Source organism: Aspergillus versicolor (genome assembly GCF_001890125.1).
Source record: "Aspergillus versicolor CBS 583.65 unplaced genomic scaffold ASPVEscaffold_14, whole genome shotgun sequence".
NCBI lineage: Eukaryota > Fungi > Ascomycota > Eurotiomycetes > Eurotiales > Aspergillaceae > Aspergillus > Aspergillus versicolor.
Window position 1 is genome coordinate 730,371 of NW_024467537.1, and position 22,300 is coordinate 752,670.

Here is a 22,300-nt window from a genome sequence, read left to right on the forward strand (position 1 = left end):
CTATGTTACGAATGAGAGATTTCGCAATTCAAAGGTCGATAGTGGCCGGAAATCCAGCATCAGAAGCAGTGACCTAGACGTGCTCTTCGCCGAGTCGAGGGGCCCCCCCCTTCCAATCGAGGCGTTCGTAGTAACGGAACACCAAGTCATATCCGTCAAGGTCATGCACAATGCGATCGACTCGCTTATATCCCTCCACATTTTCGCCCTTGGGCATCCGACGAGCTGCCTGTCGTTCGATATATCGGGCCTCCTTGTTGCTGTCCCAGTCGCCGTCCACTCCGGGATTTGCTTCAAAGACCGTCACAGTAAATCGACCAGGCTTGAAGATGTTCACGACTTGCTGAATGATTCCCGCAGTAGTCTGGCCATTCTGCGAGTGTGGCACGTTGGTCTCAAAAGACGCGTACGAGCAGTGAGGCTCTGGTGTCACATGGACAGTAAAGTAGTGGGTGCCCTTGGCGCCGCCGTCAGGGGCAGGAATCACGCCGTTGGCAGAGAACCCGCATGGGGTGAAAAGATAGGCATCAATGCGCGACTCCGGGAACTTGTCCTTCGGGTAAACGTCCGACAAACCGCAGGACTCGGAGACTACAGTGCCAAGAGCGTGGCCCTCAGTGGTGAGTTCTGCCGGCAAGATCCCGCTACCCTGGGTGGATGAAATATCGTCCACCTCAATGTCCGAGCCATTGCTAAACACATCCACGTGGTCTTCCTTGTGGGAATCAAAGTTGCGGTACCGTTTCTCAGCAACATTAGTAGCATGGTCCAGGTAGAACTGCTGGGCGTTTTCCTCCTCCAAGTCTGTCATCAGTACCTCAAGAGTCTCGTCTGAAGCCCCGTCCTCAGCACCGATGCCCAAGTCAGGCCGTTCGGGAAGCTGAATGAACTTGGTTTCGGTTCCTCCATCGTCTGAATCAGCCGTCGGGGACGCAGGAGGGGTGAGAAGAGTGTTAGGCTCAGTGAGGTACAGGTACCAGTGCTCGCCGTTCATTTTGCCGATCATGTAGGCGCTGCCGTTCAAGAAAAGCTTGTCCATGGAGCGAACTTCATCCCTCCAGCTGCGGTGGGGCCCACGCTGACGGTCGGGGAAGAGAAAGTTCTTGCGGCTGTAAAAGACGCGGTACGGAGCGGCCGCAACGGTAATCCCACGGGATGGAGGAGCAGTGGACTTGGGGAATCCACCATGCATAGCCGCGATTTCGAGGATGCGGGGCAGTCCTGACAAAAGAGTGGTGGTGCCGCAAGTCTTTAGGATCAATTTATGCGGCCAGACGAACATGCTGGACTCCGACAGGAGATAGGCATCCACATCCTCGGACGAGACAATGGACAGCACCTGGCAATTGACAATGTCCAGCATCTCCTTCCAAATATCTTCCGAGACCGCCTTCAAACCAAGATGGTTCGAGGAGCCCAAATCCTTTGGAGAGGCAGCAAACCAGACCTCCAAGAGCTTCTCGGGGCCTACACACCCAGTCAGTTATTTGTTTATTTGTCAACACATGCGAAAATAAACAAACATACCCTCAAACGCATTGGTGGAGTCAAGATCCTGGGTTGCCTCATGATTGATTGTCAAAGACGGAGTCGCAGTGAACGAAGACGGCGACTGCGTATAGTGCTGAGGGATAAGGTTGACCATCTCTTTAGTGGTAGATGCCTTCTTTTTTTTCCCTTTTTTCAAATTTGTCCGGTCGACGGGTAGTTTATATTGCAATTAACGTCGCGCTCGATTTGGCTTGTGAATCGTAGACAAGGAAGCCTAGAAGCACTATCTGCGACCCAGACGAACAAGGGGGGGAATGTTCGCCTGTGAAGAGAAGGCCCTGAAGAAATCGAGAGCAATAATGGCACTCAGCCGAGTAGGGGAAGTCTCCAAGAACCCGATGGGGTGCTAGGGAGGGCGGAAAGAGAGCGAGAGGAGGAAGAAACCTCGGGAAAAAGGAATTGTGGCTATCTGTAAAGCCTCGTGCTGAAGATACCGATACCGGTGAAAGTATCGGGTCTAGCAGACGAGGATATCTGCTTCAAAAATTGAAAAGGAGATAGAAAAAGTGAAAAAGGCGTCGTTTTGAGGGGTGTTATCTGGGCCTAGGAAGGCGAGTCAGTCGCGTGCTCTATAGAGAAGGCGGGAACGGGCAAGCCAAAACTTATTGGGGGAAAAAAAAAAAAAAAAAAAAAAAAAAAAGAGCAGAAATACGGGGTGCAATGGCAGTTACTGACTTCGCAGGCTTAGACAGGAATCGTAGTAGGTCCTTTGAGCTCATGAAAGGCAGAAAGAATTCGGGCTTAGATGAGCACGATGGAGCGAGACGCCACAGCTGTTGACATCTGCTGGATATTTGCAACTCTCGGTAAGAGCCAAAAGGAGACGAAGAATCAGGTCAAACCAATCTCAGGTCAGGCCAAATGGCGAGAGACGTGAGTATTTGAGAGAAAAAAGAGCAGACCAACGTGGGGTGCGCAGAATAAAACGAGGAGGTTGTTGGCGTTGAGTTGAAGTCTTTTCCTTAATTTTCTCGGGCCCACAAAAGCTGCCAACGACCGTAATAAATACCTAGGGCCAGGCGGGGCTGTGAACTGAACTGTACTAGTAATATACACACTACCGTTGGGCTGTTTGAGGGGTTTCGGCTTTACAGTCTCAGATCCAGTAGCTGAACAGGAATAGATCCTAATGAGAATGGCAACACAGGCGGAAGAACCCGGAGAGTTAAGGAGAGGTGACTGGGAGTAGGATGCAGGCGTGTTGAAGGAGAAGCGCACGGCTGCACCCCAGTCTGGACCCAAGTCTGGAAGCTCTTGGGCAGGTATGAGACTGTAACACTCCGGTAACTTTAATACTGACCGGTTTGATACCGATACAAGGTTCACACGAGGTTATGCCATAAATAGCAGGCGGTGTGAAACTCTCAGGAACAATGACGTCGCCGTCTTGCCTCCCGTCTCCAACTCTCGGCCGCGGATTCAACTCTCGAGATACAGGTCCATCTCCTCGAGCCCCCAGCTGTCGGTGCCAACCCATCCGGCACTCTCAGCTCCACCACCAACGAAGAATCTTGAGGCTTCTTGGTCTCCCTTGAGCACCCACTCTAACCACTTCACAGCAGCCACTCCAAACTCCCCGCCGTCAGGTTCCCTATACGTCCCAGAGTGTCCGACAGGGTAGTTCCCAATCCACTTCGGGACACCAGTCAGATTTCTATAGTCTGCTGTAGCCTGGTCAAAGTCTGTCAGTACCAGCGAATAACGGTTTCATGTTTCAAAATCAACAGGTCCACTTACAGCGGGGTATGCAACATCTCCCTGACCGCCAATATAATAGAAAACAGGCTTCTGAACCTCCTTTATAACCCCCGGCTCCTCGATAATCATCCCGCTAGGCAGATTCTCCTGTGCATCAGTTGTATTTCCCAACAGTCCAGAGTTGAAAATTCCCAAAAAGCCAACCGCGTCGTTGCTGCGCTGCGTGTAAGCCAACAGTCCACCGCAGCTCTGGCCTGCGGCCGCAATCCTAGAGCTGTCGACCTTCTCATACGGACTCCCCCGCTTGCCACCCCGATGTTTGATCCACGATACGGCTTCGTCTATTGCGTCTTGGAATATCTTTCCCGTGCCGTTGGGTGGCCCGAGAGCTAGGACAATGAATCCGTACGAGGCGATATTCGTAAGGAACGGCTCGAATTTGGTCCCGTTGTTCTCGCAGCCACCTTCGGCGAAGACGAGGACCGGGAGAGTGAGTGTATCTGGCAGTGGTGGTGAGGGGCTGTAGATCGTGTGTCTTGGGAGAGTTGGGTCTGTGAACCAGGTCTATTTACTAGGCTTAGTTTACTACCGGAAAGATGTAAGGTAGGTTTGGAAGATTTCACGTACTGCTGGGAACGGTCCGCTACCTCCATGATTAGATAGAAGCACAGACGTGGCAGGAGCCGACAGTGCTAACAAGCAGGTCGCAATATTTCGGCAGAGTATCATATTTATTCAGAACCACAGTATGAGGATTCTCAAATCATGGGTAGCGTCCTCAGTATGTTTATATTGAGGATGTTCCCCACTGAACAAACACCGGGGTAGTGGGGACCCCATGGTTTCTTTACCCCGTAGGTTTGTAGTTAATCTTCGGTTAATTAGGAATGATCCTGGTTATTAGCTCGTCCATAGGGAGCTGGAGACCAGTGGGGACACCCAATTTCGTCCGGGACTGATCTACAGCCGGTCTCCCGCTCAATAACCCATACAGATGATAACTACAGGTTACGAGGGAACAGGCTGGGGTCCTGGCGTGGGTCTCTTGAATACTTAGATCATATATTTCGAGGCCCTTATTCTAAGTATCTAGTTTGATTTAGTAATTATATATCAGGAGGCAGCTACTACGTTGGCTGTTATATAAATTTGGCAGATAAATCAGCACGCAGTAAACTATAAATATATATATATATATATATATAACTACCTACACCTGAAACTTTTACGTAGGCAGGTTATACCATTGTACCCCAAAAGCACGGAAACAGACTCATAAAAGCATTAGTATTGAATTAGTTAAGGTATCATAACAAATACCATCCTAAGTAACTCCTTTCACCTTAACTACCCTAATCCACCAAAATAGCATGAACAAGCTGCCCATCGCCCAAATCCGCAACCTTCTCCGCCAAAAACACACCAAGCTTCTTAGATAGTCTTTCCTTTAACTCATCAGTCACCATCCCTGCGCCATGCCCATTCGTCAGAGCTGCACGCCCCTCCCGCAATGAGGCAAGAACACTGAGCAAAACAAGAAGGACCCTCTCCGCCTCCGGACGCCGGGGGCTATCCTCTGCGACCCCGTCCTTGAGAAGGTCTCCGTAGGTAAAGAGGTTAGGTAGGATAAGGACGCGGACGGCTTCGGGCCCGCCGACAGCTTGCAGGCCGATGATGGCGCCGTAGTGGGCACCGAAGGGTTTGGAGGGATCGAGGAGGGTCTTTACACATGAGCGTGCGAGACGGGATTTTAGGGTGTGTGAGGAGTGAGAGTATTTGTCTGCGATGAGGCCAAGGAGGGACGCCGAAAGGTCGCGGAGGGCGAACTGCTCGGAGAGTTCTGCGTTGCCGCCGAGCTGGCGGCCTATTAAGCAGGTGAGGATTGGAGGGACGAGAGATGCGATCTGCGTAGTCGGTTAGTTTGCAAGAAGAAGAGAGAAGAAAGAGCAACAGCATACATATGGGTCCACGTATAGAGACTTATTCTGCACCAAAGCCTCCGCCATGTGCATCACCTGCGTCAACACAAAGATATCCTTCAAGCCATGGGTAACCTTCTCCGAGATGAACTGCACGAAGTACGGCACGAGCTGATGAAGCCCAGGATCCTCGCGCAAGCTCGCATAAGCCGAAGTCCGGTACTTCTCGCTCGACTCGTCCAAAAACGCATTGCAGACCTTTTCAAAGTAAAGCTGCAGCTCCTTAGACAGGACATGCTTAACCAGAGGCTTAACAGCAACATTCTCGCTCCCGCTCATAGCCGCCAGGGTCGCGTTCGCATTCGGACCCTTAGACATCAACTCAAGGTTGCGCGAATCAGCCGCAGTCGGGTTTTGTGGTATGGACGGTTGCACGCCTTCAACGGCAAGCCAATGTGCTAGAAGCAACAGAAAGCAACAAATCAGCCATCACTCCCCTTCTCCGAGATAAAAAAAAAAAAAAAAAAACAGAAGACAAAAAACTAACCGGTAAAATTAATCTCCCTCGGCACCCTAGGCAGAGGCGCATTAATCAACTTCTCAAAATCCACCTCCTCATCCTCCACATAGAAAAGCGGTTGGCCTGGTCCCAGCGACGCCTCGCCGAACTTCAGCGGTCGCGTCGACTCATACCCGTACAGCGGCTCGACGTCTAACACACGCAATGCGAGCGCGATATCCTGTGTCGTGAGGAGCGTGCGTCGACTGTGGCGCATAAACTTCAGTGCTTCTTCGAGAACCTGCGCGATGCGGTACTCAACGTCCCGGGCGAGGGTGTCGGTTACGTCGTTGTTGAGGTTGACGATTCCGACTGACTCGGCAACATCGCGGATGTTGTCTGGGTTCCAGACGGACATTTTGGTGGTTGGTTTGCGGATCGGGTGGGTGTAGGTCGTTATGTGAGAAGTGGTGGTAGAGTTGAGGTGTCGGGTGTCGAAACAGCTGTGGCTGGGCCAAAGGTGAAGTCAGACGATCAGATTGGGGGATGAGTCCAACCGCGAAGGGCAAGCGGCATTCTGGACGAGCGCGGGCAACAGGTAATTGGGATTTAGTGAAGCCGGGCTTGGTTGCAGGAAGCTTGAAGTGATTCCGCGACTGGAATCTGAGATGGACCAAAGGCGGTGTAGAGTCCAACTGGTTATCTATACGTTGGACACCGATAGCATTTCTACAGTAAATCATGAATTAGTATAATCGGGAGTGTACCGCTGGTGAATGGCCTGGAAATCCGAAAAATAAAATCTTAGGTCTCGCAACCTCATACAATGTTGTTTACTAAATTTGAAAGAGTGGCGTTGATTGGATTAACTATACAAAAGGCCATGTAGAGTCCAATGAAACAGTCTTGGACAATAATACGCCTCGCTGGTCTGCAAGAACAATTCTAAGAGGTATCATAAGAAACAGAAAACAAAAGTCGATCAGTCTTCCCAACCACATCCGCAGCTAGAACCCCGGAATGAGCGATCACTTCTGCTCTTCCTTCTGCTCTTCCTTCTGCTCTTCCTTCTGCTCTTCCTTCTGCTCTTCCTTCTGCTCTTCCTTCTGCTCTTCCTTCTTCTCTTCCTTCTTCTCTTCCTTCTTCTCTTCCTTCTTCTCTTCCTTATTAAGAGCAACAGTTCGTGCAGAGCCTTCCAAATCCGCAGCACCACCACCGTAAGCCTTGGGGAATTTCTCAGTCAAGCCAGGGAACTCCTTAGCAAGGTTGCCGCCGTTGGAAATGGGGTGGAATTTGCGAGTGGTGTTCTCATTAACGAACAGCTTGACGAGCGCAAACATCCAGCCCATGATGGCGGGGACATTGACGAAGTACTTCTCACGCAGCAACTCCGGGTACGCGGTGCTGAAAACCTCAATGGTCTTCTTGGTCGCAGCCTTGATGGTCGGGTTCAGGCGGAGGAAGCTAACGCTCAGGTAGTCGTGCACCTGGATCATCTGGTAGGGATCCTCGCCGTTGTAGTCGATCACCGAAGTGGCTTGGTCTAGCTTCAGTTCCTGGACAGCAAGCTCCATGAGGGCAGCGCGCCACTTGATGAACCTGCAAATTATGTATCAGCCAAAGCATACATGAAACGAAGAGAAGAGGCCATACTCGGTGATGTCCCCAAAGGTATCATCAATCTTCTTCACAGCGCCATAAATATTCCAGGTAACAATCAAATCACCCTTCCCCTCGCGCGCATAGGTAGTAAGGTAACCCAACCCGCCGAACTTCGCAGCATTATAGGTGCTCTTCACCAGGGCAAGAGGGTCATTTTCCTTGCGCCATTCCAAGGCCTTGGTCAACTGCTCCTCAGCGAGCTTAACGTTACCCTCATTGGCACGCAGGTACTTAATGAGCACATTGATGGTGGGGATATCAGTGGCGTCGTGCTTCAGGGGCACCCCCCACATCTCCTGGTGGCCGGTCTTGCTCAAGATACCAGGGACGCGGTCAAACAGCTGCTCGAGGGCAGGGGTCTTGGTGAAATACTCTGGTTTGGAAGGCTCATTCTTCTTCTCTTCCTCGCCGGCTGCCTCGGGCTGGGCTTCGGACTTAGTAGCCTCGGAGGCTGCGTGCTGAGCTGGTTCCGTGCTTGTCGCAGCAGGTGTTTCAGCAGCAGCCGTGGCGGCAGAGGGTTCAGGGGCAGCGGGAGCAGCTTCAGTTGCAGGAGCAGCGGTAGCAGCGGCAGGCTCAGTGGCAGGCTCCGGTGCAGGCGCGGACTCAGTAGCGGTAGGCTGCTCGGACTTGGTGGTGTCGGGCTCCTGAGTCTGAGGGGCAGCGGCCTGGGGCTGATCCTTTTTTTCCTGGTCGGCCATGATCGGAAAATCAATTAAGGGAGACGGAAAAAGAGATACTGTGTCTAACAGGGATGAACTGTAAGAAGATGTAATTGTGATGGGGAGAGCAGAGGAGAGAAGCGTGGGATAAAAAAGAAATGGAAGATGCAGGAGCAGCCTTGAAGAAGAAAAGAACAAAACAAAACACAGCTAACTCCTGGCCCAGGGCCCAGAACAGGCGGGATTAGGCGTCGTTAATTGGCATTATTATTATACCCAAAGTCGTGCAGGACCATCAGTTTTAGTTCAGCTTCTTAATTCATGGCCAGCCGCCTTTGATTCGGTCGTACGATCCATTGATTCGCGACTTTCTTTCCCAGACTGTTTCTCCTGAGCGTGCATGCCAAGCTGTCATTCTATAGTTAGGCTGTAACGGCTATATATAGCGCCTTTCTAAACAGCCCGTTACTCTGCTACCTTAGTGGCTATTCCTCGTGTTCTTGGGTGGGTATTCGAAATACACATTCAGTTGATAACTCATCTTTGATATACCGCGGCAGATCTATCAGAAAATGAAACAAATCCAAACCAGGATGACGTAAATAACACAGTATGCTGGAGAGAAAAAAAAAAAAAAAGGAAAGAACAAGACATATTCATCATTCATCTCCTTGCTATCCATGACTCAAAAGCGCTGGGGAATATACAATAGGAAAAAAAGAAAAAAATGCAGTGATCGTGAATACTGACGGCACTTCACCTGCCGCCATTCAAAAACCGCTGCGGAATTTGCGGCATGGGAGGCGGAACGCCAGAGTTGGTGTCTTCATCGTCCTCGTCCTCGTCCATTTCATCCAACTCCTCAGGGTGTCTATCACAACCGGTTAGCATTAATACCCAACGCCTCACGTGGCAGGAGGTGGGGATGGAAAACGGGAGAGGATGGGTTGGGCACGCACGCTAGGAGTTCCTTGATATTCCGCATTTCATAATGCTTCCTCCGCTGTTTTTCAAACTGCGCATGTTTCTCCTTCGCTTGCTCAGGCGTCAAGAGCTCATCACCGTTCGTCTCGTTGGCATTGTTCGCGCCAACGACGACGTGCTTGTCGCTGCGATGGGACTCATTGCTTAAGCTGCGCGCACGTGTAATCCGATCGTCAGCACCAAGGTGTGTCCCGTGCGAGAGCTCCTCTTCAGGCTCGCCCAGTTCTAGGTCGGGAATATCATCCTCAGAGAACTTCTTGGAGGTAGAGGAAGACGACGACGGCTTCTTATCCTTGTCTAGCTCGTCCACGACAACGCCCTGCGCATTGATCAGACTCTCCTGCGCCTCTGCAAGTCTCATCTCCTCCTCATCCTCGGCGGGGTCATAATGCGGCGCATACGGGGTCTTGGGCTCGTCGATCTTCATCTTCGCCGTCTTTTCCTGTTCCGTCAGATACAGGTTGGCCTCATCCCATTTAAGGCGGGGTGAGGCGTCATCATGGTGGCCGTGGGAACTGGCGAGAGAAGTGCGCCGGGAAGAGGCAGAGGGGCGACGGCCGGCATTCTGGAGCGTGTTTTGCAAGGTGAGTTCCTTGGTGTCCGCAGGCGGGGAGGGGCTATGATGGACGTGGTGGAAGTGGACGTCGTCGTGCGAAACATGGAGGCGGTTTTGAGAACTAGAGTTCTTAAGAATACCTAGAGGGGGCGAAAGTCATGCGCTATTAGTTCGGATCTAGGTGTTGGGAGATCTTGATCTCGACCGACTCACCCTTGGGTCTCTTTGGAATTTCGGTGTTCTGCGCCATTTTTGGTCGAAGTGGGATAGGCAGCCGAATCGTTGAAGCACTCCCTTGTGTAATCCTTCGCGGGCGTCGTAGTCAAACAAAAAGAAAGCCTATAATTCAGGTAAACAATCTAGAAGCAAGATTGGCAAAAGTCTCGAAAGCGCGCGACGACCTAGTTATACATATCAACTCAAGTCAGCTGAAGGTCTAACCGCAGAGCTGACATCAGGTCTCAGACACTAACCCTCCTGACAGTGGCAACCAGGTATTGTAGTCACAGTTTGCGCAGATGACCAGATGATTTGAAAGAACTTTGGAAATTATCTCAGCCTCGAAAACTCGTGACAGCCGGATACAGCGTCCTTGGAATGGAAAGAGGAAGAGGGAAAAGCAGTGCCAAGACTACATGTTTGGCTCGTCTGATTTGGCACGTGGGGCTACCAGGTTGACGTCACAGATGTATTAGGTAAGCTGTTTATTTAGGCATATAACTAGTTAACTATAGGGCACAAAAATAAACAAAGTGTCTGGATTAAATGTTTAATCGTCTCCAGTTCAACTCCAAAAGATCTTATTCTTGCATAATCAAAGGGTACTCCGATAGTATAAGTTCAAAGTGCCACCCAAAAGCCGGGCCTTGTATGCTGTAATATATCAATCAAATAAGCCGCACTCCGCCGAGAGAGAAATTGCCAGTACAGCTACAAGTCGAGAACGATACACAGCCCACACGTACAACTAGAAGATAGAAAGAAAACCACTGCTCCGAAATTAGTGACATGGAATATGGAATAACAGATCAAGTCATCCAACTGCTCCAAAATGGTATCAATAATATAAAGGGAAAATATAAGAAAAAAGAGAGTAGAGAATATTAAGCAATAGACTCAAACTCCTCGCGCTCACGAAGCCGATTCCGTGCGAGCTCATCTCCCCCATTAGCTGAGAGCTGCATCCAGTGCAGCGCCAGGCACATAGTATGGGGATCTGATTTGGAGTCCTTGTCTCGGCGGTACATCATATCCGCCTTGAAGGTATCTCTTAATAAAGTAAGTGGGAACGTCACTCGTGGGACGAGTTCAGGATGGGTGAGGTATAGAATCGCCAGTTCGCGTTGAGCAACAGAATGGCCCTCCTTTGCTGTGATGATCCACATGTTGGCTGCTTCTTTCATTGGATCACCCACGCGAGGGTGCATATCGTACATATGCGGAGGATGCCGACGGGTGAGTTCTTGGGAGACGATCTCGTCTGCAATCTCCACCATACTGTTACATACTTCATCCTTTAAGCTGAGAGCAGCCAGCCCAAATTGCAAAAACGCAGTACCACTGTCTGTCTTGTTCAGTGTATCACTAGGAACGAAAGCCGATATAAACTGGAGATCGCGGAAGAGTGTCTTTGGCTTCATATCAAAAATAATTTCCCGAAGTGCCTCGACGATCTGCTTCTCGCTGGGTATAGAATAGTCGGAAGGTCGAGAATCGAAGATCACCGACTCGGCAGGAGGTGACGTCGGCGTGTGTAGCGGGTCTTTTTCGGGTCGATGACGCCCATGGGGTTCGGAGAAACTGCATCGAGCATCGCGCTTCCTGTGAATGGCAGACGTACGTCTTTGATGAGGGGTGGAATCAGGGGTACAGGAAGACGATGCTTGGTCATCGTTGGCAGTAGTGATTGATGCGATTACCAAGCTTCGAAGATCTCGAAGTGCATCGAGTTTGACAAACGGGTTTCCGTGACGGGAAAATATGTCTAGGAGTCGTCGAAATACCGTGCTGTAAGAGAACGGGGCCGAAACTTCCAAACCAGTTGTGTTATTCGTAGCCTCGGAGGAGACGCCCGAGGGCTCCCGGCTGAGAGGATCAAGTGATCTGCTTCTTCGGGAGGATGGGACGCGATGAATTGATTGGCGAGCCGCTCGCTCATCACACTCCGAGTAGAAACGCTGGATGCGAGATCGTTTCCTCATCTGCGCCTGGATTCTCTTTTGGTCTAGTACGCTGCCAAACCAAGCATCTGTTTCGGTGCCACAACTCCATACCGGTGAGCCAAGATCGCTCAACAATAGGCTTGTCAATGTGTGTCGAATGTCGTCCAGGAATGCTGTTTTCCCATGCGATTTTTGGTCAGTACGCCGTGGTGGTTGAATAGCAGTATCACTGAGCATGGACGGAGGTCGAGAATAGAAGCTAGATGCACTCGGCGCATACTGGGTATGTGGAGGGGGAGCCGACCAGAATGTGCTGCACGAGTCTCCAGTGGTGGTCGATGGAGCCCTCTCACCGAGGATGGAAGAGGTATCAGTGCCGGCGCCTGGGGCTCTCCATCTATCAGAGTCTAAACTCTGGAAGGAAGGCTTCAGATTCAGTCTAGGAGACTCCTGGGAGACCCTTGATGGTTCCTGTGGTCGTAGAATTGTGCTGGCTAGAGAGGATGTAGAGTGAGGAGGATCATCGCTAGCTGCACCAAACGACCGTAGACTGGAGGCAAGGCCGAAGAAGCCTCGGTTACTAGATCCTTCGTACTTGGTTCGTTCTTTGTGGAACAATTCACTCGCCCATAGTACTGGAGTTTCTGCCATCGTCTCTCCAACCAAGCGGTTGATGCTGGTTCCAACCTCATAACAGAAACGATGAATCCGTTCTTCGCCTTTGCAGAAATTGTCGATGTTATTATGGGCCAGCCACTTCCGAATTAAATCAACCTGTTCATCTGCGAGCTTGGTCGGACCTGCCTGGTTGCTGGGTGCCTTCATGACATTCATAATTTGCAGCTCAGGCTTCTGGAGGAATCCTCCGCCAAAAGACCTGGCGCTGCCACGAAACCGAGGCTCGGGTTGTGCGTACTTGTGAGCATAGGGCATGGTCTTAAGCGCAAGTGCGACATGCCTAGCTTCTTCGTAGCGTCTGGAGTTTCTCACATCAGTCATAAACCACATCTTGTTTCGAAGCCTCGCCATAGCCTTCATCATATCTTTCACCGTCTTACGAAGTCGTAGTGTATGGCGATCAAGAGCAACAAAATCAGCTTCACAGCGCTGGATAACGGAACTAGATGTTTGAAGGGAGCGGACACAGGCCGAGTGCATTGGTTCCAGTATCCAAGAATCATCGCCATGCTGGGCTGATGAGTTAGCGACGCTCCGGCGCAGCAGCCGAGTGGCATTCCACCAGTAATGCGCGCCAATAAAATCGGAGCTCTGGTGGCAGTATGCCATGGCACGATTGAACCGTTCCTTAAGTGATAGGGCACCTGCTTGCGATTGGCCTTGAGACAGCTGTAGACCATATTCAGCGCGGTCACCAGCAGGGTTTTCTTGAATCAGCTTCACAATGGCTGTCTGTAGCGCTTCAAAGTTGTCTTCATTTCCTAAGGTGGAAGAGTTTCCCTCATCGGCTGGGTAGTTGCCCAAAGAGTTGGATTGGCCATCTGAAAACAGGCCCCAGACTAGTCTCATGCCATTCTGGGAAACAGTGAAGAGTGTCCATTCCTCTGCAGACGGGGTCTCTAAATGGGTATGGACGTCATGCTCGCCTTGGTCAGACAACTCAAAACGAATCTTGTCAGCCTTAGATTCCAAGGTGTTTTCGTGCAGCGAGAAGAAATGGACATCCGTTGGGAGGGGGCCTTTGGTGCGGAACGTTGGCCTGGGAGAAAACGGCACAGATGCACGATAGAAGCCTGGCTCGAAGGTGGTGGACATCACATGCTTGTCTGGTTGTGATCCAAGCGGTGAGAGGGAAATACCTGAGGATGGTGACTGGGAGCTGTACGCCAGTGGATTGGGCGTGGGGAAAATGGAATTCAGCAATGTAAGAACGTCGGCATTGGAGAGCATCAAAAACACCGCAGGGGAAGCTGGTCCATTATGAAGCGCTGTGGAGCGGCCCGAATGTTGAATAATCCTGCTAGTAGGGTCGCGGATATGGTCAAGCATATTCTCAACATGTTCTCTGACCCGAGGGCGAGCTATGGGATATTGATGCCTAAAGATGTAGTGAGAACATTAGCAAGCCGCAATTGTAAAACGACGAATCAAACAATATGGACAAATACGCACATCGGGCGAAGAATTGCGAGTGCCTGCGAATAAGCTTGGAACCCGACCTGGCCAAGCAGCTTCTCTCTTGCATCTTTCCTGATATAAAAATCAAGTAGAAGGTCGTGGCCCTAGAAACTTGGGTCAGCGAAAGCCGACTTGGATATGGTGGATGAGTCTGACCTCAGGATAGGTTAGAGCCCCGTAAAGGAACTTGGGGAAAAACCATTGAACGAGCAAGAAATCCAAAAAACGGTCGCGGCAGTCCTGGTGGTCGAGCTTCTGCAGGATTGCTTTGCTCAGTTGCACGACTGACTGGGGTAACCCTGCGTCTGGATCATCCAAAAGTTCAAGTAACGCATCCACAGTGGACGCAAAGTATTCCTCGGCAACATCCGTTCTCAAAGGGTCTATCGGGTCCATATCATAGCCGGGCGGGGGCTCTACATGCTCCAGAAGAAATGCACCGGTTTGGAGGATATCCATGAGATAAAGCTCAAACTTGGGCTTTGCCTTCCAATTGCTACCTGTGGCCCATAGGGTCAGGATATGGTCGATGAGCGCGTAAGACCTGCTGGCACCATCGGCGATGAGTTTCGCGCAGACCGAGGACCACATATCCAATCGTAGCTGTGCCTCCGGGGCCTCCGAGTCCAAGGGAGCTGCATAAACATTAAACAGCAAGGTGGACAGGGGGTCCGTCCTCTCAAATGCCAAAACACGGTCTTTGAACGGAATACCAGAAACAGGGCCGGTTCTCGAATTTAGACTAGATATCCTTGAACGGGACATAGGAGGGAATGAGGGATCCCCACCGGCCTCCCAGGAGGTGACGGAGGAAGATATCAGAGTAGACAGCTGGTTAGGAGTCAGGCTGCATAGCTTTTCAAACACAAACTGGGGATCCGAGCGGACTGATTGAAGGATATCAAGAAGATCCGCCCTCGACTGAGGGCTCAGTTGCGAGAAGAAATCCGGGTTGCGGTCCAAAGAAGAGTCTCGAGGGCTCGACCAATCCTCCCAAGGATCCGGGTGATGAAGATGGCGCCGGGTTGCTAACGAACAGGGCTCCTGAAGATCAATCATGGTGTGGTAGAGAGTGATGAAATTGGCCTTGTCATCATGCTTGAGCCTATCAACCAAGCCGCGTTGAACAGCGGCTCCGAGACGAATCAGACGCGCCGATATTCCCATGGACACCTTGGTCGCATGGAGGCGCTGCTCTAATTTCTTCCTGCGCGCCTGCTTGTGCTGGTTCTGGCGATAACGACCGGCCAGCTCCTCGAAGGAAACCTTGGGGCGCTCTTCCACTGGCACGGCAGTGGGTTTCACAATAGAGGGTTGCTCATCCTCGGAAGAAATGGGTGTTGAAATGAACCGCCAACTGGAGCGGTCCGAGTCGCCAGACTCACCTGTAGTGTGACTCGAAGTCGAGTGTGGCGAGTGCATTATAGGGGACATGCTGGCCGTCGCGTCAGCACCAGGAGGTGCGGCTTCACATGGTCGGGTCGTCTTAAGAGCGGGAGGGAGCAGGTCTGATGATAAAGAAGCCAAAAAAAATGTTAGGAAATCAAATGCGCAGCTAGTTCTCGCGGGAAGGGGTTGAATATTGATTGGAGGCGCCAGGCAAATCACAGCATTTATGCCCAAAGACGCCGATCTTATCTCCTGAAGGGGGAGAGAGGTATGGAGTAGTCTCGTAAACGAGGCGCAAAATCCAGAAAGAGGAAAGGGCGATTTAAATAGGGAAAGGGAAAAAAAAAATAAAAATAAAAAAGAGGCACGCACTGCTCACAAAAGCCAGGGGGGAAGAAAGACCATCGGATTGGGCATCGAACATGATGTTGTTGCCATGGGCAGTCGCCAGTGGTGGACCGCTTGGCTTGGATGGCTCAAAATGGGGGGTGGAAAACGGTGGAGGATGGACGGCGGCCGCGGCGGCAGAGGCGACTTCCGGCTTATCGCATGGCTCCTCTAAAGAGGGCGAAGTCGACGACGGACGGATTTCATGAGGCGGCAGGTCTGGTGACGGAGGCAGCCTTGAGGGCAGAGTCGACACGATGAGGGTCTCCAGGATGATAACGCGACAGAGGGAACGGAAGTAAGGTGGAGAGGAAGAGGGAGAGGGAGAGGAGAGGAGAGGAGAGGAGAGGGAGAGGGCAGCAAGTACGAGTCGAGGATGAAACAGGGAGAATAAGTAAGAAATGGGAGGCAGCGCAGGGCAAGGCAGCGCAGGGTTCTTATTGGCAGCGGTATAGAAGCTGCAGTCACCAACGCAGTAACGCAGTCGCAGAGCAGACGGGGTAAACTCCGAGAGTGCACAGCGCGACAAGTGGCGGGACGGCAGCAGTTCCAAGGTCCAAGGATGCGACAGAGCGGGGAGCTGAACGGATGACTTGCAGACTGGCAGTCGAGAAGGGCGAGGGCGCGAGAAGAAGATGAACCCTCGCCGATGGGGATGCCAACAAATCGAGGGGCGCGACAACAGAGTGAGCTGGCAGGCGGTGACTCGAATCGGCCGCCTGCATCAGTCTTATCCTGGCCTTGTTCTGACGGAGTCTACGAGGTCTTCTCTGACTGCGAGAACATGTGCTGGACTGCCAGTAGGAGTCTGATGCACTGTCTGGCTGGCCCATCTTTTAGATAATAAAATCGCCTCCTCGTGAACACTCAAGCTGACAGCCGGTGGCCCTCAGTCCAACGAGCAGTGCGAGCAGTGCAAGCAGCAGCTGAAGTGGCCCGCCAGTCGTCCAACATTGAAGAAGTGATGCGTTGGCACTGCATGCATGAAGCCTCCCCGCCGCTCTGATTTGTCGCCCGCCCTCCTTCGCGCCTCTGCTCGTCCACGAAAATCTCCCATCCAGAACTTGGAATCGGATTGCTCTGCTGTTCTCCCACTCGCTTCGTGTGCTTCGTCTGCTCTTCTCGACTCGACTTCGCATTCTTGCGCTGAAACACGATCGCCTCAGTCGAAACAGTCGTCCGCATTTAGGTTTGATTCGCCGCTTCCAAGATTCACCCCCAGATCTCCCGAGGTGTTCTACCATGGTTCTACTGTACGCTCCCGAGTGCGTCCTGTGGAATCAATCAGACTGTATTAATGGCTACTGCACGTGTCTCATTATGTCGATTTCCCCATCGACCATTTCTCTATGTAGTAAGGGTAGATCTGCTCCTAGCTTGCGCTTGTCCCCCGCCACATTCCTTCCATCTTCGCATCGATCCATCGCTTCAACCGGCGGGGTACACTCCACGGCCTGCGCTGTGTGCCCCTCTCCTCGACAGGTAAGTACGACTCCATACCACCGAGTCGCTGTTGAATTTTTTTTTGCGCGGCCGTGTCAACCTGGTCGATATTTGGAGTTGGGAATGCAGTCTCACTGCTATACCACCATCTCGCATTTGGTGGGTCCACAGTCTCCCACCAGGGCACTGCAGTATACCGTAGTTGCAGAGTCATGACTAGTGATATAGGTCGTAGAATAATGATAGTGGAGGATTTATTCATCTTCACCCTTCGCGTCAAGCGAACTTGAACTGTCATTTGTTGTCCGTTGTCCTAGGTGCAGGCTCTAGACTACTTGCAGACCCATTTCTTGTCCGCTTCCTTTTGTCCAACCCGAGTCGCAATCAAGTCTAAAGTGTCTTTGAGTGTGCCTTTGGACACTTTCGGGAACCTGGACAAAAACGATTAGTTGGCGACATCCAATTATTAGGGCCAAATAGCATTGCTTACCGTTTCTTCAAGATTTCGATCAAGCCCGTCTTGGTTAGATCACTTCCCTCAACAACGGTCTTGAACTCGGCCAGTTGTTCCACCGGAAACGCCCGCTTGGACTTGCCGGCGGCCACGGCATTCCCGTCCTGCATCGCCAAGGATCCCGAATTCTGATGTGCTGGGTTCCCCATGAATGAATGCAAGGTTGCACGTTGTCCCAAGCCGTTGGTCTGTCCCGGCTCTGGAACCTTTGGCTTCTGCCAGTACGACGTTGAAAACGGATCGATTGGAAATGTAACAGACGGTAAAATCGTCTCGATTTTGTAGTTCTGCAGGTCTGGGTCGGATTCCTGGTCCTGCCATTTGATGCCGGAGCATACTGGCTCAAGATCGCCCACAAGTAGACGCCGTTTGCCGTTTGATAGGTGGTCATCTTCGTCGTCCAGAAAGCCGTCCATGTCTTCGTCTCCGTCTTCACTGCCCTCATCCTCTTCTTCAGAGTCCAGCTCTTCTCCTTCTTCGGCGTCCTCCCATTCTGCTTCGGAGTCATAGTCATAATTAACTTCAGGCAGCTCACGACGGAACGGGTTGCGCATTAGTTTAGCTCCTTTTTCTTTGGGCAGATGTTTGGTGTAAGTCCCTTGATACGGTGGGCGGACGTCTTCCCCAAACTTTAGAGACTTCATCCTCACTTGCTTCAGGGATTCCTGCAGCTTTCGAGCAGCCTCCGAGGTTTCTGGCAGGTCGCTTAAGCTCTGCATTTGAAGCAGAATGTCTTTGACCGACATTTTCTGACATCCCCGTCGTCTTTTGTACGGAATCAGCTTAAATAACTCTGACGGGCGAAAAGCTATTTGTTCAGCAGATCCCTTGTTGAAAGACGAGTCAACCGTTGTTCGTAAATGAGCCAATGCTTCAGCATCTCTTTCAAATCTGTGTTGAGGCGCCACATAGGTATGTGGATGTAGGAAGAAGTCCGGAAACGCTCGTCTGTAATCGGATACCTTTTCGACCGTCTCGGATGGGCCAGCAGAATCTCCATTGCCGGACGGCTTCTTGGGCGAACTGCCAACGACCGAGAGAGGCTGATCTCCGGGTGTCTTTGGCTTAGCGAAAAAGGAATTCAACTTGGTTTGTGCCTGCCCAGAAGTTAGTAACTCCAAAGCAATATTCGCCAAATACACGAAGAGAGAAAACAAAAGAAAATAGTGCGGTGTAAGAACTTACCCTCTCCTTCTTCAACTTCTCTTCGTCTTTCTTGCGTTTTTCTTCTTCCCTAGCAGCCTTCTCGTCATCCTTGGCCTTCTTCTTCTCCTCCCGTTTTTTCCGCTCCTCCTCTTTCTCGGCATCCTTCTTTCGCTTCTCCTCCTCTCGTTTCAGTTTCTCCTCTTCCCGCTCAGCATCTCTCTTTCGTCTCTCTTCTTCCTTTTTGGCTTTCTCATCCTCCTTCCTAGCCTTCTCCTCGAGTCTTTGACGCTCCTTGGCCTCTTTCTCCTGCTGCTTGGCCTCCCGACTAGCAGGAGACAGCTTTCTCTTTTTCGCTGCAGGAGGGGATCCAGCCCCGCCATTCCCAGTCGAGGGTTGTTGAGTCTGGTCCGTGTTATTACTTGACGCCGGTGGGCTCCCCGCGGTACTGGTTTGTTGAATCGGCACAGCCGCGGCTGGAGCCATGGTCACGCTGTGTTCGGCAGTCTTCATATCTAGAGAATCCATCCTATTTTCCTTATCATCGACGTACGTCGCAGCCGAGTCGTTCTGCCCTGAAGAAGGGACAGGTGTAGGTGTAGCTGTATCGGTTTCATGAGCTGATCGTTTCTGGCTCGGCGATAATTGAGTCTGTGTGTGCGTGGAGGGGAATGGTGCGGATGTCGATGAAGGTGCTGAATTGGGGTCCATCGAGATGGACACTTCCATGGTATTCGCTTTTCCTCGTTCGAGATGGGAGGGAGCGGAAGGGAACGGTTTATTTTTGGAAGTTGTGCTTGTGGTTGGGCGTGAAGAGACCACTGTCACGCGAGTGAATACAAACCGTCTGGACAAACAGCAAGAGACTGAAGCTAAACAACAATATAATCAGACAATAACGGTGAACACTTAAGTCAACAATAAACAACAATCGAAAAGAGTGACTGGAATTGCGTTCCAATTCAACCAGGACGGAAGGAACAGGGTGGGCCGATCTTCGAGCAGAGGTCCGGACGACGCGTTAATTGAGGCCCTCACGCGCCTGCCTCGCGTAGGCGCCATCACGTGGTATATTATATAATATAATCAAGGCAGTATAGTTAGTTAGTTAACGACACTTGAAGCATTTTTAATACGGCATCTCTAGGCTTTGTAGCATTCCTCTTTTGATTAAGGTAAAAGTAATATGTCTCAGTATTCTAGTATTCATACGATATAAGCGCGGCTACTAGAATAAAGGCAGGACTTGTTGGAAAGGTAATGGCATAATGCTTTCAAGGCTCAAAATTGTTATGTTGGTATGAGTACTCCGTATGTATGTACAAGATATTATTATTATTATTGGTACTCCCTCAGAAGACGCCTTAACGGTGCAACGAATACCGATACAGCGGGGACATTCAACGTCTGATAAATCACACACAAACCAGACAGTCAGGACTAGCCCGACGGCAGGTGATCTCCCAGTGTAAGCATGCTCAGCTGATGCATATTGGTCGCGGCTCCTTTCGTCCATGCAAATGCTTTGGTCTTGACACGAATAGATTTCCAGACACCGGGTCGAAAGAAGAGTAATGAGGTGAAAAACAGGTGAAGCAAAAGCGAAAGAGAAAGATGGCGCGGGATATCAAGATGCTGAAAACTCGGTAAAATGCAAGTATTGACGGAAATATAATCGTCAAGTCCCAACGGACGACGGAATATAGAAACTTTCAATGGTCGTCTCCCCTAGTCGCTATCTGTATCTGGGTTTGCGACGAACAGCCGTACGTTGGTCATGGAGGTCGTTCGATCGTCCACACTACCCCGACGCCGAAGTTCAGCTGCTTTCTTGGCCTTTTGCTCGGCTATAGTCGCAGCACTCGGGGCGGTCATATCCCCAACTGTTCCAAAGTTATCTTCTTGCTCACTGTTCCTACTATGGGTTGTGGCAGTCTCGTCCTTGGCAGGAGCTGCATCTTGCTGCTCCTGTGGGTGATCCATGGCGGGATCCTCGGAAACGCCCGGTAGATCGGTCCTTTCGTTTGGCGGGGAGTTGTTACTGCCCATAGTGCCCTGCGTATTTCGCTGGTAGCCACTTGGGTAACGGTGGCCACTACCCAGAGAGCTTCGTCCGCTTCCAGTCCGACGGTAAGGGAAGTCCCTCTCACTGTGCGCATCTTCGTCCGCATCTCCAACTTCGTTGGCACTTAGTCGAACTGGGACGGTCGCACCAACGAGTGCAGAAGGGGAAAGGTCCGTAACTTTAGAACCATGCTTGCCTTTCCCGCTTCCAAGGGTACTTGCACGCCCGGCGCCTGCACCGTGGACTTCAAGGTATGCTCGCTTTTTATCTACGAGCTTCTGTTGTCGCAAGCGAGGATCCTCCGGCTGCGCACGGTCACACCAAACGGTTGCCTTCTGTCGACGCAGCAGAGCAACATAGCTGCTTTGGGAGTTGCCTGACCGCGCGGACGAGCTTCGCCGTATATCAGGATTCGCGCCCGGATTGTTGCCCGTGGAGGCTGTGGATGTCGTCGCACTCGACAAGCGTCTTGCCATGGGGTTGTACGGCACAGTCATGCTGTGCTGTGGGGAAGGCCCGGTAGAATACGGCTGATGATGCTGCTGTTGATGCTGCTGTTGATGCTGCTGTTGATACTGCTGTTGATGTCCTGTGTACGGCAAGGCATTTGAGGAAGACGTCCGACTTCGGCTGTGCGCAAGGGAAGCGACTGAAGGGTGGGCGGCAACTGGTTGAGGTGGCGGCCGAGGTTGGTATTGTGGTTGCTGGTATCCATTATTATTGTATCCCTGAAACTGAGTTCCGGCATGGGCGGAAGGGACCGGTTTCCGCTGGGGTACTTGATGAATCGGTAATCGATAGTCTGTCATTGTGGGCGTCTAGTGTTGTACATCAGCTATGTAGGGTCCGATCGAAACGGTTGGGTTGTAAGGATAGGTTGTTTTGCTTTTTTTTTTTTTTTTTGAGCGACTGGTCGGAATTGAATTAAAGGAATATTCCAGGTCCAGCTTATGGTTCGCAACACAATCCAAAAAGGTGGACAAGTTAGCGGTTCGAAGACGAGCGGCGTCTGGCGTCGTACGAGGACCAGATATGCAACTCCGGCGGGCGGAGCGAGGTGAAGGATACGCCTCGCAGGATGCGCAACGTGCGGAAGGTGGAAACGTGCAACTAGTGGACACGGGCCCTCCTCGAAACAAAACGAACAACAAAGGCGTTTCGCTCGAAGAAAGGGACTGGCTCTTTGAGGCCAAAGGGGAGACGCTGTAAGGCGACACCGGCGGCTAGCTAAGGCTGTTCACACCTTGGGGCCTAAGGAGGGTTTTCGCAGCAGAAAATGGCGATAACAAATAACGGGCCAGCAATTGCAGCTCGTGCAAACCAGAATCCCAATTAGCCAGAAGGGGATTCAAGGCTGGTATATAAAGCGGGTACGGCTGGGAATGAGGGAGGAAAGAGGGGAAGGGGATTGAGCTGAATGATAAGTTGAAGCGATGGCGGAGAAAAAGGAACGGGAGGGAAAAGGAAGCTGAGAGAAACGATAGGGTATGGTTGCGTACCGTATGATACAGGACGAGATACACATCCGGCCAT

The 22,300-nt window shown here is 51.4% G+C and overlaps 8 protein-coding genes across 8 annotated transcripts; all 8 read right to left on the reverse strand.

Annotated features, from left to right (window-relative positions):
- Positions 1-73: 73 nt before the first annotated feature.
- Positions 74-1,645, reverse strand: ASPVEDRAFT_57233 (adenosylmethionine decarboxylase SPE2; the record flags this gene model as incomplete). The annotated part of the gene is made up of 2 exons (XM_040815315.1): positions 74-1,467; positions 1,528-1,645. 2 exons carry the CDS (start codon positions 1,643-1,645, stop codon positions 74-76), a joined length of 1,512 nt encoding a protein of 503 aa, XP_040673793.1.
- Positions 1,646-2,970: 1,325 nt separating this feature from the next.
- ASPVEDRAFT_89264 (alpha/beta hydrolase family protein) lies at positions 2,971-3,902 on the reverse strand (the record flags this gene model as incomplete). Its single annotated transcript, XM_040818565.1, has 3 exons — positions 2,971-3,222; positions 3,289-3,813; positions 3,873-3,902. 3 exons carry the CDS (start codon positions 3,900-3,902, stop codon positions 2,971-2,973), a joined length of 807 nt encoding a protein of 268 aa, XP_040673794.1.
- A 699-nt stretch (positions 3,903-4,601) lies between these two features.
- ASPVEDRAFT_143380 (TATA-binding protein-associated factor TAF6) lies at positions 4,602-6,085 on the reverse strand (the record flags this gene model as incomplete). Its single annotated transcript, XM_040807908.1, has 3 exons — positions 4,602-5,153; positions 5,208-5,626; positions 5,716-6,085. The coding sequence occupies 3 exons, from the start codon at positions 6,083-6,085 to the stop codon at positions 4,602-4,604; spliced, it is 1,341 nt and encodes a 446-aa protein (XP_040673795.1).
- Positions 6,086-6,695: 610 nt separating this feature from the next.
- sfh5 (CRAL/TRIO domain protein) lies at positions 6,696-8,027 on the reverse strand (the record flags this gene model as incomplete). Its single annotated transcript, XM_040818566.1, has 2 exons — positions 6,696-7,266; positions 7,321-8,027. 2 exons carry the CDS (start codon positions 8,025-8,027, stop codon positions 6,696-6,698), a joined length of 1,278 nt encoding a protein of 425 aa, XP_040673796.1.
- Positions 8,028-8,783: 756 nt separating this feature from the next.
- Positions 8,784-9,791, reverse strand: ASPVEDRAFT_47224 (PP1-complex regulatory subunit GLC8). The gene has a single exon (XM_040813728.1). It carries the CDS (start codon positions 9,397-9,399, stop codon positions 8,863-8,865), a length of 537 nt encoding a protein of 178 aa, XP_040673797.1. The 5' UTR covers positions 9,400-9,791; the 3' UTR covers positions 8,784-8,862.
- A 411-nt stretch (positions 9,792-10,202) lies between these two features.
- Positions 10,203-15,334, reverse strand: ASPVEDRAFT_47225 (uncharacterized protein). Its single transcript, XM_040813729.1, has 3 exons — positions 13,983-15,334; positions 13,821-13,930; positions 10,203-13,746 (listed from the first exon to the last, which is right to left on the reverse strand). Exons 1-3 carry the CDS (start codon positions 15,258-15,260, stop codon positions 10,632-10,634), a joined length of 4,503 nt encoding a protein of 1,500 aa, XP_040673798.1. The 5' UTR covers positions 15,261-15,334; the 3' UTR covers positions 10,203-10,631.
- Positions 15,335-17,376: 2,042 nt separating this feature from the next.
- On the reverse strand, positions 17,377-19,431 carry ASPVEDRAFT_34212 (putative chromatin assembly factor 1 subunit A; the record flags this gene model as incomplete). The annotated part of the gene is made up of 3 exons (XM_040810832.1): positions 17,377-17,476; positions 17,536-18,656; positions 18,745-19,431. The coding sequence occupies 3 exons, from the start codon at positions 19,429-19,431 to the stop codon at positions 17,377-17,379; spliced, it is 1,908 nt and encodes a 635-aa protein (XP_040673799.1).
- A 999-nt stretch (positions 19,432-20,430) lies between these two features.
- On the reverse strand, positions 20,431-21,576 carry ASPVEDRAFT_143307 (uncharacterized protein; the record flags this gene model as incomplete). The annotated part of the gene is made up of 1 exon (XM_040807902.1): positions 20,431-21,576. The coding sequence occupies one exon, from the start codon at positions 21,574-21,576 to the stop codon at positions 20,431-20,433; it is 1,146 nt and encodes a 381-aa protein (XP_040673800.1).
- Positions 21,577-22,300: the final 724 nt, after the last annotated feature.

Excerpts from the sequence above, each read along its gene's own strand:
- ASPVEDRAFT_47224 (XM_040813728.1), bottom strand. The coding sequence starts at position 9,399 with ATGAAGATCGACGAGCCCAAGACCCCGTATGCGCCGCATTATGACCCC.
- ASPVEDRAFT_47225 (XM_040813729.1), bottom strand. The coding sequence starts at position 15,260 with ATGTCCCCTATAATGCACTCGCCACACTCGACTTCGAGTCACACTACA. Across the intron at positions 13,931-13,982 it reads GGGCTCTAACCTATCCTGAG|GGCCACGACCTTCTACTTGA; the intron begins GTCAGACTCATC and ends CCAAGTTTCTAG. Across the intron at positions 13,747-13,820 it reads CTCGCAATTCTTCGCCCGAT|GCATCAATATCCCATAGCTC; the intron begins GTGCGTATTTGT and ends CTACATCTTTAG.